This window comes from Drosophila serrata, unplaced genomic scaffold, assembly GCF_035046125.1.
Source record: "Drosophila serrata isolate PLE 108 unplaced genomic scaffold, ASM3504612v1 contig_272, whole genome shotgun sequence".
Classification (NCBI taxonomy): Eukaryota; Metazoa; Arthropoda; class Insecta; order Diptera; family Drosophilidae; genus Drosophila; species Drosophila serrata.
Window position 1 is genome coordinate 11,884,304 of NW_028257170.1, and position 16,776 is coordinate 11,901,079.

A 16,776-nucleotide genomic window follows, 5' to 3' on the forward strand; every position below is an offset into this window, starting at 1 on the left:
AGTTTGCAACGCAGTGAAGGAGGCACCTCCGACTATATAAAGTATATATATTCTTGATCAGGATCAACAGCCGAGTCGATCTAGCCATGTCCGTCTGTCCGTCTGTCCTTCTGTCCGTCTGTCCGTTTCTACGCAAACTAGTCTCTCAGTTTTGAAGCTATCTGAATGAAACTTTGTAGTTAGCCTTCTATATACTCTCACTCGTATATATGTCAGAACGGGCCGGATCGGACGACTATAACCTATAGCTGCCATAGGAATGATCGGAAAAATTTTACAAAGAAAATTTTAACTTTGTTCAGTTTTCAATAGAATTGGCTCAAATTTGAGATATATCCATTTTACTAAACTCTACAATTTTGTATAAAATTTTATGAAAATCAGTCTACTATATCATATAGCTCCCATAGGAACGATCGAGAAATTAATACAATTAAATTTATAACTTTTTCAGTTTTCAGCTGATTTTCATCAAATTTGAGGTATAGCCATTTTATATAAGTCTTAAATTTTGTGTCTAATTTCATGAAAATCGGTCGACTGTATCAGTGTATAGGTGCCATACAAACAATCGTTTGATGTGGAGGAAAAATGCAAATCAGTGAATGTAAAATTGCAAATATAATATGTATAGGTGAATAAAATGAAAGCAGGTATTACTTCATTGTTTTTTTGAAACAAATATATATAATTTATATTGTATGGATTCCTATTCATAGAAGTTCTATCTGCAAGGGTATATAAACTTCGGCGTGCCGAAGTTACCTTCCTTTCTTGTTTATTAGTGGTTTAACACTTCAAGCCTAGTGCATTTTGCGCAAAATCTTTTTTTCTGATTATTTATTGCATTATATAGGGATCGAGACTATTTTAGTTTGAATAAATCGGGACATCGGGAATTTTTTTTATTAAACCATCCAAATTAAAATATCGGTTTCCGCTGGCTCCATTCGCAAGAATATGAAGAATAGAAAGCGTTACGCTCAAGAGCTGGCTCCAGAACTCGATGGAAATTTGTTTCACCCCAGTGAGTTAATCAAAAATGAACTTTATTAGAATTATGAATTTTAGAAACTGTCAAGTTGCGAACTTAAAAAATTCTTTAAAATGTGGCCTTTCTTGAATCCTTATACTTTAACCTAAGGCCACTTGAAATTTCCTTCGGAGTTGTTAGCCAGGCATTTGGCTGTTTGAAAAACCCTTTCGCACGACTCCGTGAATGCTTTATCTGCGAATAGTTACCAAAGCTAAGAACACCAAAATAACTGCAAAAATCAAACATCACTTACGCGCATCCCTGCAGTTCTCCACCGCCCGTTTGGATTGCTCTATCATCTCTGTCGGAACCAGGTAGGGGAGCTGTGCCAGCGCCTTTGCGGCATTGAACTCTCCTTTTTTATTTACTGTGCCCGCCATCAAGGATATGCACTTTGTATAGCACTGAAAAAAAGTTCACTTAAGTGCCAAAATATAGAAATATTCTTAAATACTAATATACCTTTAAAGATTTCTTTTCAATAATATTATAAAAAAAAGTTCAAATACAAAGCTCTACTGCTCACCATTAGGTCATGTGTTGGATCGAAATTAAAATCTCCATTCCGGAGCCGATCTAGATCCTCTATACGAAGCTTAAACTTGGGGGCACAGCCATTTCTTAGCATATCCAACGACGACAAAAACTGGTCCATAGTCATGGTCATTCCTGGCTCCAGCATGACCAGAACCTGCAGGACAATGGCCAACACGGCGAATGATCGACGTTTCCAAAGCTGCATGGTGGCGGGAACAACAAATGTCGAATATTCTACAACAGGGAACCCTTATAAAGTCTTTATGGAGTTGTACAGGTGGCAATTAAATGCCAGGGTGCAGCTCCGGTAATTAACGAACCACTTGCACGCCATTTTCAACCAGTTATCAAATCGAAAACTCCATGCGAGAAATGTACACCTTGGTACTCTTTATACTTACCTTGTTTTCTCTTCTCATTCGTTTCATTAAAATAAAACGTAAGGTTTATAATTAAAAACATTATATAGTGGAAGTTTAATTTAAGACACCTTAATGTTGTCAAGATGCCATTCCCATGGCTTCTTAAAATCCTCTTTTGCACAACCTAGTTCTATTAACCTAAGGCCATCTGAATAATCCTTCTCCATTGGCGGCCAGGCACTTGACTGTTTCGTAAACCCTTTCGCAGGGCTCCTTAAATGCTTTATCTGCGGATATATCACAGGTTTATAAAATCGGATAGACAGGTCAAAGATCAAAGCTTTACTTACGCGCATCCCTGCAGGCCTCCACTGATCGCTTTGACATGTCCATCATCTCCGTCGGAACCAGATAGGGAAGCTGTGCCAGCGCCTTTGCGGCATTGAACTCTCCTTTTTTATTAACTGTACCGGCCATTAGGGATATACATTTTGTATAGCACTGGAAGAAATTTAATTAAGAGCCAAACGAAACTGTATGTAGACGGTAAAAACTGGTATCCGCTAAAGTATTGCCATTCTTGAACAGTATCAGCGGACGAGTCGATCTGAATGTATACATCAGTCCTTATGCAAATTAGTCTCACCGTTTCAGAGATATCTTGTTATGTTTTTAAATATTTCGAATTTGTTGCTCCTGACTCACCATAATATCGTGTGAAGCCTCAAAATTAAAATCACCTATGCGCAGGCGATCGAGGTCTTCAACACTAACTTTGAACTTGGGTGCACACCCATTTCGCATCATGTCCAGCGAGCTCATGAACTGATCCATACTCATTGTCATTCCAGGATCGGGTAGCAGTAAGCATAGCACTTGCAGGACGATGGCCAACAAGGCGGACGAATGCCTTTGCCAATACTTCATAATAACGGAAACCTAATACGGCGATAAGCCTCGGAAGTCCAGGCTTTATATGGAGATTACAGAACAGGGCAGGTGGAAATTAACAATTAAACAATGAAATATTACCCTATAGGGCAACAAAACTCTAAAATGCACGCCTTTTATACCTCAAAGTGCAATTAATGTCAGACTTAACAACATACCTGTCTATATCCCTCTAATTATAAGAGTGCGATGTGTCAAATTAGGTTAATAATTTTTCTGATGGGAGTAACAAGGTGTCAAACGGTTTTAAATTAAATACAATTTACAGGAGACAGCCCTATAAATTATATGTATTCTTGGTCAGCATCGACAGAATAGCTGATCTAGTCAGTTCCTTCTGTCCCTGTGTCCATTTCAACGCAAATGAATGAAACATAGCTCTTTATTTCTACTGCAGATAGTGTTCGATATATGTAGGAACAGACCTTATTGGTCGACCATTACAGAAAGCATCGGAAAATTGAAAAAAACAAATAATAAAGCTTTGCTTATCCCATCATGGTACATAGAATTTTGTTCAACTCTAATAATGGTGTCAAGTATTCAATCAATTTTACAGCCTTTATAATTAGTTATTTATAATGTAAATTTAAGAAAGTGCTTTAAGTACTTCTGCAAATTTTTATATATTTAATTAGAAAATTTGAATGTGATTTACTAATAATAAGTAGACATAAATATTTATTATAATTAAGGTTTTAACCCGTGATGTATATGTACAATTGTATGTAGTTTTTAAACCTTTAATGACACAACCTTTTTGATTCCAGGTTTCGCATGCAACTTGTAACTTATTACTGTTTTGATGTGCAAGCGTCAAATGGCAATTAAATTTATAGAAAATGAGAATCGTAGCGTCTTACTTCTATGGAAGCAAAACCCACCGAACCGGATCATTAGCAATGCACATCACGTTTCCCTTGCCTGGAATTGGAGAATCGGAGTGGATCATCAATTCGAAACTGTGCCCCTGGAGAGATGTTGCGTCACACTTGGTGTCGCTCAGTTGTAGTTTGCAATATTTTGATAAAATACCATGCGAAATTGGGTCTATCCTCATAAGCATTAAAGGGGACCGGCATTACAGCTCTCTCTGTCAAGTCCGGAGATAAGCCCAAAGCCGAGAGCACTCGGAGTACTTTAGCATTCATGATAACTACGAAGCACATATATAAGTGGCAGTTCCTATCCCAGAGAGCTTTTGTCTGGAAACCGCTTGCAGCTACGCATAGGAACTGGTTGTCGCTTTGTAAGCCAGGAAAACCCAAAAGTGCCAACGCACCGTACAAGTTCATAAACAGGGCCCAAGGTAAGACATAGCCAGCTGATCCGAGCTGAGTAGCTACACTAAGTAGTTAGCTATATTTAGTAGGATCAGTAGCGTCGGAGAATTGCGCAGAGCAGAGCTTGTTCAACTGTCAACGGAAGCGGCACGCGATAACAAAAGTCAAATCATTCGCAAAAAGTCTCAAAATGAAGGCCTTTCTCTGGGCTTTTGTGGCTTTACTGGGGTTTGTGAGCTGCCAGCAGGTGTTGGCCAAAACTGTGACCAGTGATTACATAGGTAAGCGTATATTTTTAAGCTTATGAATAAAATAAACTAAGGCAATTACTATTAAGACCTTCTCGACCTGAACGATAATGACGAGTTCCAATGGGGAGAGGCCGAAAACCAACAATACAGCCAAGGAAATCACAGCGAGGAAAATGGCGTTGTGAATTATCTGTCACGACATCGTCTAAACAAGCGGCAAGCTCCCACCTCCCAGTTGCTGGTGAGTCATCTTATCACAGGTTTGTGTCTTCATGATGATAACCACATTTATTATCTATAGGAGAATAAGGATTACGGTCCATGCAGCACTTCGCTGGGCGAATCCGGTCGCTGTCGACACATCATCTACTGCCGCATGCCGGAGCTCAAGAATGATGTATGGCGACTAGTCTCGCAGCTATGCATCATTGAGAAAAGGTAGGATGAGTGATCGAACCCTTACTCAAGTTTATCAAGATCGTACTCTATCATAGTTCTAAATCCTTTTTCTCTGTAGCTCCATCGGTATTTGCTGCACTGATCAGATGACGAGCAACCGCTTTAGTCCGCAGATCGTAACCAGTCAGGATCAGGAGGAGCCGCGCATCGTAAACAAACCGGAGCAACGTGGCTGTGGAATCACCACTAGGCAATACCCCAGGCTCAGCGGTGGTCGGCCAGCCGAGCCGGACGAATGGCCCTGGATGGCGGCCCTGCTAAGGGAGGGCCTGCCCTTCGTGTGGTGCGGTGGTGCTCTGATCACCGACCGTCATGTCCTCACCGCCGCCCACTGCATCCACGGCATGAAGAAGGAGGACATCTTTGTCCGTTTGGGCGAGTACAACACTCACATGGTGAATGAGACGAGGGCGAGGGATTTCCGCATTGCCAATATGGTCCTTCACATTGATTTCAATCCACAAAACTATGATAACGATATTGCCATTGTCCGGATCGACCGAGCTACTTTGTTCAACACCTATATCTGGCCAGTTTGCATGCCACCGGTAAATGAAGATTGGACGGGCAGGAACGCTATTGTTACGGGTTGGGGCACTCAGAAGTTCGGTGGGTCTCATTCGAACATATTAATGGAGGTAAGTATATATTATTGTTTAGTAAAGATGAAAAAAGGGGTTCGCTCGGACATTGACAGTGAGAAAACGAACTTAATAGCTTACCGTCAATTTTCAATTCTATATAGTAGATGTATAAGTACATATTCATTTTTATTAACATGCCATATAATTTTTATGCACTTGAACTTTTCGGGTTTACTTCGCCTATAGGGTCTCTCGAAAATATTGTCCTATATTTATTTCTAGCTCTGCTTGCTATTTGCAAGATCTGCTAATATTTATTGCTCTAAAAGTTCCATTTGCTTTGGTGACCGAGCAACTAATTATTTTAATATGTTTATAAACTCTTATAAGGCAACCTTATTGTTTCAATATAGAATCTGATACGCAAATCCTCGCCTTTTTTTAGGTCAACCTACCTGTTTGGAAGCAGTCCGAATGCCGCCTCGCCTTAGTTCAGCATGTTCCGGACACCGCCTTGTGTGCTGGATTTCCCGAAGGTGGACAGGACTCCTGTCAGGGCGACAGTGGAGGACCGCTGCTAGTTCAGCTGCCCAATCAGCGTTGGGTCACCATTGGCATTGTGTCCTGGGGCGTCGGCTGCGGCCAGCGCGGCCGTCCAGGTATTTACACCCGTGTGGATCGGTACTTGGATTGGATTTTGGCCAACGCGGATGCCTAAGCTATAAGCCGATGTTTCTATTGTTTGTCAGTGCATTCAATTTACTTGGCATTATGTTTAACAAATGCTACGACCTAAATACACGAATTAACCTGATAACGATTGATGTCAATATTAAAAATATGCACACCAGAACCCCGGAACAACCCCCTAGCTAAGACTATAGTTAATGCCAAGTCACCGGCTTGGCTGCGACCGCACTGGAAACCTTTCGCAGTGGAGGCTCATGCTCGACTTCGGTTTTGCTCGTCGTTTTGGTAGCTTCGGAGAAGGCTATTTTGTAGACGTCGTCGTAGGTGGAGGCAAAGTGCACCTCTAGTCCCTCGGTTATATACGAAGGCAGCTCTTCAAAGTCCTTCTTGTTATCGACGGGCAAAATAAGGCAGTTGACACCACTACGACGAGCCTGAATGAGGAAAGATGACTATTTGTAATCCCCAACAACATGGATTTGTAGTTTTAGCTTACGGCAATAGTCTTCTCTTTGATGCCTCCAACGGGCAGAACTTTTCCCTTCAGCGACACTTCTCCAGTCATCGCCACATCTTGCCGCACGGGCATTCCCCTGGCCAAAGAGACCAGGGCTGTGATCAGGGTGATGCCAGCGCTGGGCCCGTCTTTGGGTGTTGCGCCCTCAGGCACGTGTACGTGTATGTGCCTATAAAGACCAGGAGACGTTTTAAAATTTTAATAAGAAAAAGTGGATCCGATGAATGGAAAAACCATTTTGTCTGTGAGTAGAATATTATAGCTTTTGAATAGAACTTACTCTTGCTCCAGGAATAGATTCTTTGGATCCAGCGAGAACAAAAAGTTTCGCGCCACGGTCAACGCAATTTGGGCCGACTCCTTCATGACATCTCCCAGATTGCCGGTAATGTGCAATGTGCCACCAGCAGCAGGCGATTCTGGTTTCTCTGGATAACGAATATGGCGCTTGGAAGTCTCGATGTAGAGCGATGAGCCTCCCATGGCCGTCCACGCTAAACCCATGACAACGCCCACCGGCGTTGTTTCGTACATACGATCTGAGCTAAATACCTGCTTGCCCAGGAATGTCGTCAGATTGTCCGCGTTGACCGGGAAGTTCTCGCCCTCCTTCTTGACCAACCGGAAGGCCACCTTGCGAATGACCTTCTCGATATGCTTCTGCAGATTGCGAACGCCGGATTCTCGGCAATAACTGCGAATCAGCATGTTCAATGCGTCCTCGGTGATGTTTATCTGTTTTTCCGTCAATCCGCAGTCTTTCATAGCCTGCGGCATCAGGTATTGACGAGCGATAGCGATCTTTTCCTCCGCCACATATCCAGACATCTCAATCAGTTCCATGCGATCCCGCAGGGGCTCGGGGATGGTGTCGATCACGTTGGCCGTGCAGATGAAGAGCACACGCGACAAGTCCACCGGAACGTCGAGATAGTGGTCCAGGAAATTGGAGTTCTGTTCAGGATCGAGGAGTTCCAACAAAGCCGAGCTTGGATCGCCCTGATAACCCCTTTAAAAAATTAAATGTTATATAACAATGGATACTATTATGGGCATGTTTTCCTTACTTGCCAATCTTGTCCACCTCGTCGATGAGCACCAGTGGATTCTCGATCTTGGTCTTCTTCAGGCACTGAATCAACTTGCCTGGCATGGCGCCGACATAGGTGCGTCGGTGTCCCTTGATTTCGGCCACATCAGTCATTCCGCCCACACTGAAGCGGAAGTACTCTCGGTTCAAGGCCCGAGCGATGGACTTGGCTATACTTGTCTTGCCCACTCCGGGTGGACCATGGAAGCACAATATCTTGCCCTGAGTCGTGCCCTTTAGGGAACTGATGGCAATGAATTCCAAAATACGTTTCTTAATGTCCTCCATGCCATAGTGGTCTTTGTTCAGGATCTCCGTGGCCTTATCTAGGCAGAGGTTTTCGGTGCTTATGACTCCCCAGGGCAGGGAAGTAAGCCAGTCGAGGTAGTTTCGAGTTACACTACGTATTGAAGGATTATTTGTTTTACAATAATATTTTGTCTATTAAGCATATTCTTAATTCTCACTTGAACTCAGAGCTGTGACTCTCCAGGAAGTTTAGCTTGGTAAGCTCTTCGTCTATCACTGTCATTATGCCTTCAGGAACAGTTTTATCCTTTAGTTTTTCGCGATACTTTTCGCCAATGGCGTCCTTGTCGTCTTTTTCGATGCCCAGTTCTTTTTTGATTACCTTCAGCTGCTCCTGAAGTATATATTTACGGTGCTGCTGCTTGACCTTTTCTTCCACTTCGCGACCAATCTTTTGCTGCAGTCGCGACAGTTCTAGCTCCTTCTTCAGCAGAGTCAATGCCAGCTGCAGGCGTTCTGGGATCTGAAAACCAAATATAACTTCAGAAATACATTACAGAGTTGAAGACACTCTCTATTACATCCGTTTCTTCGAGGATCTTTTGAAGCTCAGCGGGCTCGCCAGCCGACAGGGAAGCACCCAAATCGCAAAGATAAATTGGATTGTCAACAATTCGTTGGTTCTGATGCAGCATCTGCTGGAGACTCTCCCTAGAAGTTAACAAAAAAGTGCGATAAGAATGCCACCCGGTTTCTATTTGAAAGTGACTTACCTATACAAGGGATTCATTGTAATAATATCCCGAAGAGTCTTGATTATTTCCTGGGTCAAGGCCTTAACTTCTTCGGTTTGCTTGTAGATCGGTTGCTTAATGTTTTCAACTTCCACAATAAGTACTGGCAGTGGACTCGTCGTTGTTTTTTCGGCAACTCCTTCACCATCAGCCTCAGCAATAGCCTCGGCTTCCAATTTATTTTCCTCCGTGGGTGGCTTGGGCACACTCACGTGCTCGACTTTGCCTGACCTCAATGGCGGCTCCAGTGTTTCTTTCTGAACCATTTCCTCCTGGGCAGCCGATTCGTTTAATTTTCCAGCCTGTCGTCTTGGGACGCGGCCACGGGGCTTACGGGTGGACTCGTGTCGCGACTTCACTGGCGCTGCCTCGGCTTGATCAGTAGATTGATCTTCAGCTGGGATGTTTAATTTAATATTAAATAGTGGATAATGCAAAGTTGTCATTTTCACTAAGATCAAGAACATATGTATGTCACAACATGTGGGCGCTTAGTGTATGTTTGAAGCTTACCGGGCTTGGGAGATGGCAGATCCTCGATAACCTGTCCAGTGATCCGAATGCGTCGGTGAGCAACAACAACCATGCGCAACTTGTCGCCCAGATCCTGCAGCTCCTGAATTTGAGCAAAAGTGCCGATACTATAGACTTCATCCAAGTTGTGGATGAGCTCCTCCTCGCCATCGTTTTTTTTGAGAAAGACGCCCACATAGGGTTGGTTAAGTTTAACTTTGCGTCGCAGCAATTCCATGACAATGGGATTGGAAACCTTGGGCAGAATAAATATAAGTATAGATATAGTTAACAATATTTTAACAATGGATATGCAATAATGTTACCTCCACAATCTTCATGAAGCGCGGAAAAAGTGGATTCTTGCTCATTGCCAACATCGGGACGTGTGGCCACACGTCCGGAACGACCAGTGTAGCCGGCAGCTGCGAATGCCGCTCGGCCATTAGTTCTATGCTCTGTCGGTCCACTTCATCAGCATCATCACGCTTTCGGCCGTAGAAGCGTTGCACCATCAGATTGGCGCCGTAGGAGCGCTGCAAGTGCGTCGTCCGATTGCGGTGAAGATGGATAAGGGAGCTGTGAGTAGGCCGGTTTATGGACCATGCCGACGTCGAGGCGATGCCTCGCATCATAGGACGCACTCGGATAGCGCGAGCTAACATCCTAATGACAGTTTTAACTCGCAATTTACTTAGAAATAATTCAAAAACTATATAAAAACAACTTGCAGTCCAAATGTGTGAGGAGGTGATTATGTGACAGCGGACAATAAAATGACAGAAGCTGGCAGTGTTGGAAACCGATTGCACCGCTCTCCCGCACAGTGGGCACAGCAGCTGGTGCAAAATGATTTCACACGTTGGAGAAATTGTGAAATAATTTCAAAATACAGGTAGTCAAAAAACTATTCTAATTTGAGTTTTTAACATTATTTGAAGACAAATAAATTATTAATTAATTAATTAAAGGACAGCTGAACTTATAAATAAGGCTATCAAATATTTTGTTCGATTAATAAAATTTGGGTCGACATAATAAGCGTTTTACGTTGTATTAATTAATTAAATTTTTTATGTGTGTTAAAAGTGTGTCACTGAAAAAGAAATAGGTAAAACGAAATTTAATTTTATAAGAAATTTTAGAAAATTAAGTAAACAGTTGGTGTCTTCACATATAAATGATTTATGTCTATACAAACTGTACATACATTTCATAAAACCCGAATACCCATGTTTTCCACAAATACGGGGTATTACTACACTGGCGCATGATGACACTTTACACACTGTGTACCCAGTGTTGACAAGCGGTACAAAACAAGCGCGACAGGAATAAGCAGCAGAAAAGATTTAAGAAAACTTTATTTAACTGCATTTACCATGGTTTCGCGATTCGACCAACAGAAGACCAAGCACCAGCTCTTCCATGTGTCCCTCAGCCTGGCCACCATATTAATATGCATGACGTATATGCAATATCGTCGCAACTGGGCACATCTCGGAAGCTTCTGGGACTCGCTGGTCGTTCCAATTGTGTTTATCGGTGAGCTCCTGAAAGTGGTGCTCGCGCGCTTCTACGGACGAATTGAGGATGGTGTCCTGACCGTGAAACAGCGCCAGAAGAAGGCCACATACTTTACACCGCGGGAGCTCCTCGGGGGCCTTGCTCTCCAGTTCCTCTGCACACTGTTGTATGCCTTTATCTGCATCATCCTGGGGGCACCGGTGCTAGGCAACTACGAGCAGACCTTCGTTCTGGCTCTACTGATGACACTGCTCACAGTATCTCCGACAGTGTTTCTTTTGGGAGGCGGTGGAGCCTTGCAAGTTTGCTTCTGCGAGAAACCGGACTTTGTGACCAAGTGCGAGGACACGGCGCTGAATCTGTTCAAGTACAACGCGCTGGGTGGAATTTTGGGGGCCTGGGCCGGCAGTGTGGTGGCGCCTCTGGATTGGGGACGTGACTGGCAGGCCTATCCCATACCAAACGTAATCGGAGCCCTTTTGGGTAGCGCACTCGGGAACATCTATGCCTGCACACATGTCCTTTACGCTACGGCCCGGGTGTACATGACCAAGAAGCGCTCCTAAGTCAAACAATAAATGCTACTATCCTGCCACCAAGATTGTTACTTTGCGCTGCCACTGATATCCACAAAAGACAAACCTGCACTGAACCACGTCATCTTATCCATCTCGTCTAGTCAGCAGCTTAGGAATTACCAAAAAGCAATTAACATACTTTAATGTTATATATTTAAGCCTTTTATTAGAATCTAATATAAATGAATTCTTTTTTAAATCAATTAACTAATAAAATAACAAATTATGAATTTAATCACAAGCGATAAGGACATTTTGGTAATATTCAAAAGGATTTTTCTGATTTTTGGTTTGGTTTTTGGTCAAACCAACTATGCCATAGTACCTCCCAGTCGCGAAATAGATTTAGTTTTTAAACCATTGGTATCCCAGATGTATTTGTAAATAAATTGTTTGGTCTTGGAGGAGTTTCGGATACTTCCTAAACCAAAAAGAAAGGCAGAATGTTAAGTTTAAAAAACACAAGATTTTTGTTGGAGAACAAAGCCGATTGAGACAGACAATATATGTAATGATTTCCAAACAAATTTAGGCTTTAACCGCCATCACAAAACTCTCGTCCTCCAGCAAGCAACGTTGACCTACATAGTTATCATTTGGCTCCCAGTAGTCCTCTTCATCATCATCGGCCAGGGGCTCGCAGGCCTCTTCGTTATCAACAGCTCCATCGGGAAGAGGGAATTCTCGTAGCTTGTCCAGGGGCTCGTCTGAAGACTGCCGTCTCCGCAGGAACACTTCCACTGGTGACGTGGGACAGTGGCCGGTTTCAAACAGTTTATAAAGCTTAATGAAATGCAGCCCGCTGGCCAATCGTAATCCCTCATCTCGGCCCACCAGGGCACTCCAACTTAAAACAAGAGTAGCATGAGGTATGTAGCCGGCAATGCTGGCGTTAAACTCCTCCGTGGAGATATTGGTATTAAAGAATATCGTCTCCTCATTGGTGAGAAAGCTATGCGGATCATGTAACGCGGGCATGCCTTGCTCCACCTGCTGTGCGTGCTGTGCTGGCATTACCTTTAAGTGGGAAAGTCGGGATTGCAGCAAGGTTTTGATTGTTGGAATGTCTTGGAATTCTTCTCGTTTCCCTCGCTCCAGCAGGCGACACTGGAAATTACAGCATATGGAAGACTTGAGGCACTGCGCTCCCGCCTGTCCCGCACTGACTCCCATACGGTTCAAAACTATTGAAAACAAACAAAATAATAAACCAACTAGATATAGTAATTGCATTAATAGATTACCAAACAGCCTATCTGGATTTAGGTTGAATTCTTTGGAGTACAGGGAAACTGTGTTGATGTAGACCTCCGTTTTCTCCATCGAGTGCTGGTTCCTGACGGTCACATCCAGGCCCAGTTCATTCGTCACCGCATTGCTTACAACACACGTAGCCTGGGCTTGCACGCAACTCTCCACCTGGAGCTGCCATACGTGGCGGACAAGGCGATACTTGATCGGTGCACTACCTCCGGCTGGCAACGAGTAATAGAAGAGCAGTCGAAGGGTAAATGGTCCAGTCTGATGGGGTGCCTGTAGCCACATGGAGATGGTATGGCCCTGCTGTGCATCCAACGCAGCTTGTCCGGGACGTTGCAGTAGTCTGAACACACGCTGTCCCCGGATCTCTTTGTCCTTAACGAGTTTCTCATTGGAAAGATTTCGAGTGGCTAAGAAAAGGTTCTCAGAAATTGACATAATTTTTCCAGTGATTTTACTTACAGCTCATCATGGCCAGCGGCATCTGACTGTGCCGTTCCAGAAATGACACACATCGCGGATTATCACAACCCAAATAGATTTCTTCAATCGGAGCAATGCCCAGATTACGAAGGGTCACAGAAACGGGTACAATTTCACCGGCCAAAAGTTGATTGGGAACGGGAGTAAAACTAACACTCATTGCGGGCTGTTGGGGAACCAATCTAATGGTCAGTCTATTATCCAAAACCGTCTGCGAGGATTGCTTGGCGTTGTTGGGTCTGATTTGCTGTGTCTCAAACTGCAACGAACCGAGTAGGCTTGCCGCCGGCTCTCCAATGGCTGCGACACGACAAACAACTCCGAGAATATTCAAGCGGCCTGTTAACTTGGGTGTGAGCTTGAAGTGCAACGTCTCCTCAGCTTGCTCGGCTAGTTCAATGGATGCCACGCAGCTGGTTTTAATTGCTGCTCCTACAGCTATTTTGCTGGCGCTGTCTGATGATTCCCCATATACGCAGGCATTTGAAAGGACCTCCTCGTTATTGTCCATTATCAGTTTCCACAGTAAGTCGATCTCGGTGAGCACTATTCCACAACGAACGCTGTTAGAAAGGGTTACAGCCAGTTCAATGGGTTCACCCTGAACAGCCACAGGGATTTCCGTTGCGGGCGTTTGCTTGGTATACAAATATCGAGACGGCTTAAACACAAATGGCTTATTATTTGCCGCCGTAATAACGAGCATTTCCTCCATCTTGTTCCAGATAGTCTCATCGGCTGTCAGGTTCGAATTGATGTCAATGTTGGTAGCCGGCACTAAAGGCGGCAGAGCCGCAGGTGATTGCACTTGGGTGAGGACCCGAACGGAAGATTGTACCACTTGGGGCAAGGCGTGCGGTAATAGTCCCAGTTCAGGATTGCGTTTGAGAAGTTCCTGAAAGAAAAGTTTGCAATACAAGAATTTTTGTCAAAGTTCGTTAAAAAACTTACGTTCTGCGTTTGAATGTACTCCTTTAGGAAACTGCTCTGCTGCTGCGAACTTTGCAGACTTCCAGGCCTCAGCAAATGGGCAAAGGAATGACTGGCCTCCTCCAGTTGTTTCAACATATAGGCTTGCTTGGCCACTGTGTACTGAATGTGATCTTCCGCCAAGCTCCACTCGCGCTTCTGGAACACCTGATAGGCCTGCCGATAGCAACGATAGGCGTGCTTTCTTTGGCCAGCTCTTGAGTACCGATTGCCGGCTAGGACAATGTGGAAGGCATATTTTCGATGCATGGGCGGTTGGGTGACCAGGAAACAGTAAGCCGCCTGCTCTAACAGCAGAGCTGATCGCAAATCGGACTCTTCATTTGTCATGCGTATCAGTTGCTTGGCTACATCGCCGTAGAGTCTGGCTGTTTTCAGGCATTCCATGCTAAGCAGCGTTGCCCGAGTGGCAAACTGCTGCAGTCTGTAAATAAATAGTATTTAGATATAGATAGATAGTTAATTTATATACAAAATTCAAGGACTCACTTGCACACAGTAAGATAGCACATAATGGCGTCTTCCATGTAGTCGTAGGTTTTGCGGTGGGCGGTGCCCAGCATGAATGCGGATAGGGCAGCCATTTCTAGGGCTCCTGCGTAGTATTGCCATGCCGAGTCTGCATTGAAGTCCCTCTTCGCCTGATGATATGCTTGGAATGCCAAGTTATAATGTCCGAACATGAAGTAGAGATCGCCCAACTTTCGAGTCTGCAGTTCAGCAGATTCGTTGGTATAGCTTTAAACATAAACAAATAAATCACTATTATAATAATGTGACTATCTTCGTAACAAATTCTTAAAATTGCTTCGAATTGTATTTTTTTTGTAAAAATATAAGGATCTGATCTATTTTTCAAAAAGTTCTCCTTTTCCTTCTAAAAATGTTATCGAACTTAAACTATCATAGTAGGAAGAATAATAATAAAGTAAAGATATCTTACATGACTGCATTTTGATTGTTTGCTCCGGCTCCCGGCTTGCTGGTGACAAACCATCTCTTGGTAGCACTAAGCAAGGACTTGCTCACTCCCTTTTTATTAGTCACGCCCTCAGCCAAAATGGCCACCAGGTGCTCAATGTAGGGTATCAAGGCACGCACAGCGTAGTCTTGCACGAAATGGCGCAGGTTGTCGATGTCTCGGGTGGTAAGACAACCGCCGTGCGGGGCATCCGAATCTAAATCATTTGCCCATACATTGGGATTGATGGTCTGGGAGGCAATGCTCTCGCTGCTTATGCTGAATTTCGAGTTAATGGCCTCTGTGGCACTCTCCTGCATGGGACTTAGCGGATGCAGCATGGCCAGATCACTGTCCTGGGTGCTGTTCGCTCCTTCCAGAAGCTGGGACATTTGCATGGCGGGCATGCTGATAACAGAGACAGCCTCCTGCGGCGATTTGGGAGCGCTCAAGTCCGTGGAAGGTATATTCGGATCACCCTTTGGTTGCCTCTTGATAAAAGTTGCCCAGTAATCGGGGGTGTCAGTCGTCGCACTTTGACCATCCAGAGAGTTGATGGATACCAAGAAGCATTTGCTGTCCCCAAAAGTGGATTTAAGCAGCTCGAATCCCTGCTGCGCCTTGGACAAGTCCCCTTGGCTGGCCTCGTGCAGCACTACATAGCTATTCAGCACCTCGGTGGGATGAAACCACTTGGGCAGCTTCTGAGGGGTGATGCTCTGCATCTGTTGAACGCGTTGCCCCAGCTTATGAGCAGTCTCCACAATCTGGGGATCTGCACTGGACAGCACCAGAAGGCAGCTTAGGAGATGACGGGTGAACTCATGTTCTGCCGGAAATTGAACGGTCAAGAAGGTCTCACGCCATTGCTCGAACCAAGGTTCCGCCGTCGGCAACTCCAGGTCGATGTCAGCTGTGTATGAATAATGAAAATCAGCGTTAGTTTGTGGAGATAGGTATGTACTTTTAGGGTTCTCCCACCTATTGTGGCTAGTCTGGTCTTGTCATTGTGAGCATTTGTCACCGACTCGTTCAACATTTTTCTTGCCAACACGGGCTGTGGCGGCCGCCAGTCCACATCGCAGAAATTGAGGCGAAGTCCACGCACGGATACGCTCGTCCCGGAAACGTCCCGAAAGTGTGCTAAAAAAGAAATAATCAGATTTATTGTTTTTAATTTTATACTTTATTTTTGTATAAACTTCTTTACAGAAGAATTATATACATATGTGTACTACATATAGTGGGAGTGATACACTTTCCAGAAGAGAAAAGCGGCTAACAACAGAAAGAAATTGGAAATAAACTTATACTCTCCAGAAAGGTGACTTTATTTTTATTAAAAACTGTTCCTTGTTTACCTCACCTCCCCACCCCACAACTAACCATCATTGGGCAACTTTGCGAACGGCTGCAGGAGCTCCACGAAGGACAGGTTGTTCCGGTGGCAGATCTCGTCAGCTTGTGCACTGGCCAGCACGCCGATCAGTGGCGAAAATATGTTCCTGATTACGTCGCGCGCATTGTAGTTTTGGCCCGTCAGGTGCAGCATTACTTTAATTATTTACAAAAGAAAAACCGAACACAAATTGGGGGACCTAGATCTGGACCTACTTGCGATAGTATTGTTGTGCAGAACTATCGAGTCCAAAACATGCTAG

The 16,776-nt window shown here is 44.2% G+C and overlaps 6 protein-coding genes across 9 annotated transcripts; 2 read left to right on the top strand and 4 right to left on the bottom strand.

The window, feature by feature from the left end:
• Window positions 1-1,032: 1,032 nt before the first annotated feature.
• LOC110190297 (general odorant-binding protein lush-like) lies at window positions 1,033-2,107 on the bottom strand. The gene is made up of 4 exons (XM_020960682.2): window positions 1,975-2,107; window positions 1,563-1,807; window positions 1,290-1,440; window positions 1,033-1,228 (listed from the first exon to the last, which is right to left on the bottom strand). The coding sequence occupies exons 1-4, from the start codon at window positions 2,033-2,035 to the stop codon at window positions 1,140-1,142; spliced, it is 546 nt and encodes a 181-aa protein (XP_020816341.2). The 5' UTR covers window positions 2,036-2,107; the 3' UTR covers window positions 1,033-1,139.
• Window positions 2,019-2,979, bottom strand: LOC110190263 (general odorant-binding protein lush). 2 transcript variants are annotated; one of them, XM_020960629.2, is made up of 3 exons: window positions 2,641-2,979; window positions 2,286-2,436; window positions 2,019-2,222 (listed from the first exon to the last, which is right to left on the bottom strand). In XM_020960629.2, the coding sequence occupies exons 1-3, from the start codon at window positions 2,860-2,862 to the stop codon at window positions 2,134-2,136; spliced, it is 462 nt and encodes a 153-aa protein (XP_020816288.2). In that variant the 5' UTR covers window positions 2,863-2,979; the 3' UTR covers window positions 2,019-2,133. The 2 variants fall into 2 exon arrangements, with proteins under 2 accessions (XP_020816288.2, XP_086690638.1); XM_086834512.1 differs by having other exon boundaries at window positions 2,286-2,542; window positions 2,641-2,905.
• Window positions 2,980-3,836: 857 nt separating this feature from the next.
• LOC110189880 (trypsin-1) lies at window positions 3,837-6,277 on the top strand. Of its 2 annotated transcripts, none has more exons than XM_020960125.2 (6): window positions 3,837-4,195; window positions 4,246-4,450; window positions 4,507-4,661; window positions 4,722-4,858; window positions 4,938-5,517; window positions 5,909-6,277. In XM_020960125.2, the coding sequence occupies exons 2-6, from the start codon at window positions 4,360-4,362 to the stop codon at window positions 6,179-6,181; spliced, it is 1,236 nt and encodes a 411-aa protein (XP_020815784.2). In that variant the 5' UTR covers window positions 3,837-4,195; window positions 4,246-4,359; the 3' UTR covers window positions 6,182-6,277. The 2 variants fall into 2 exon arrangements, with proteins under 2 accessions (XP_020815784.2, XP_020815783.2); XM_020960124.2 differs by having other exon boundaries at window positions 3,843-4,195; window positions 4,256-4,450.
• On the bottom strand, window positions 6,196-10,349 carry Lon (lon protease homolog, mitochondrial). 2 transcript variants are annotated; one of them, XM_020960123.2, is made up of 9 exons: window positions 9,643-10,349; window positions 9,317-9,572; window positions 8,783-9,200; window positions 8,591-8,720; window positions 8,228-8,532; window positions 7,738-8,160; window positions 6,951-7,679; window positions 6,650-6,839; window positions 6,196-6,587 (listed from the first exon to the last, which is right to left on the bottom strand). In XM_020960123.2, exons 1-9 carry the CDS (start codon window positions 9,979-9,981, stop codon window positions 6,348-6,350), a joined length of 3,030 nt encoding a protein of 1,009 aa, XP_020815782.2. In that variant the 5' UTR covers window positions 9,982-10,349; the 3' UTR covers window positions 6,196-6,347. The 2 variants fall into 2 exon arrangements, with proteins under 2 accessions (XP_020815782.2, XP_086690637.1); XM_086834511.1 differs by having other exon boundaries at window positions 8,783-9,254.
• Window positions 10,350-10,487: 138 nt separating this feature from the next.
• Window positions 10,488-11,662, top strand: PIG-F (phosphatidylinositol glycan anchor biosynthesis class F). Its single transcript, XM_020960414.2, has one exon. It carries the CDS (start codon window positions 10,699-10,701, stop codon window positions 11,407-11,409), a length of 711 nt encoding a protein of 236 aa, XP_020816073.2. The 5' UTR covers window positions 10,488-10,698; the 3' UTR covers window positions 11,410-11,662.
• On the bottom strand, window positions 11,561-16,776 carry l(3)76BDm (trafficking protein particle complex subunit 8 homolog l(3)76BDm). Its single transcript, XM_020960413.2, has 8 exons — window positions 16,502-16,776; window positions 16,097-16,258; window positions 15,098-16,028; window positions 14,644-14,892; window positions 14,116-14,578; window positions 13,144-14,059; window positions 12,666-13,091; window positions 11,561-12,605 (listed from the first exon to the last, which is right to left on the bottom strand). The coding sequence occupies exons 1-8, from the start codon at window positions 16,665-16,667 to the stop codon at window positions 11,950-11,952; spliced, it is 3,969 nt and encodes a 1,322-aa protein (XP_020816072.2). The 5' UTR covers window positions 16,668-16,776; the 3' UTR covers window positions 11,561-11,949.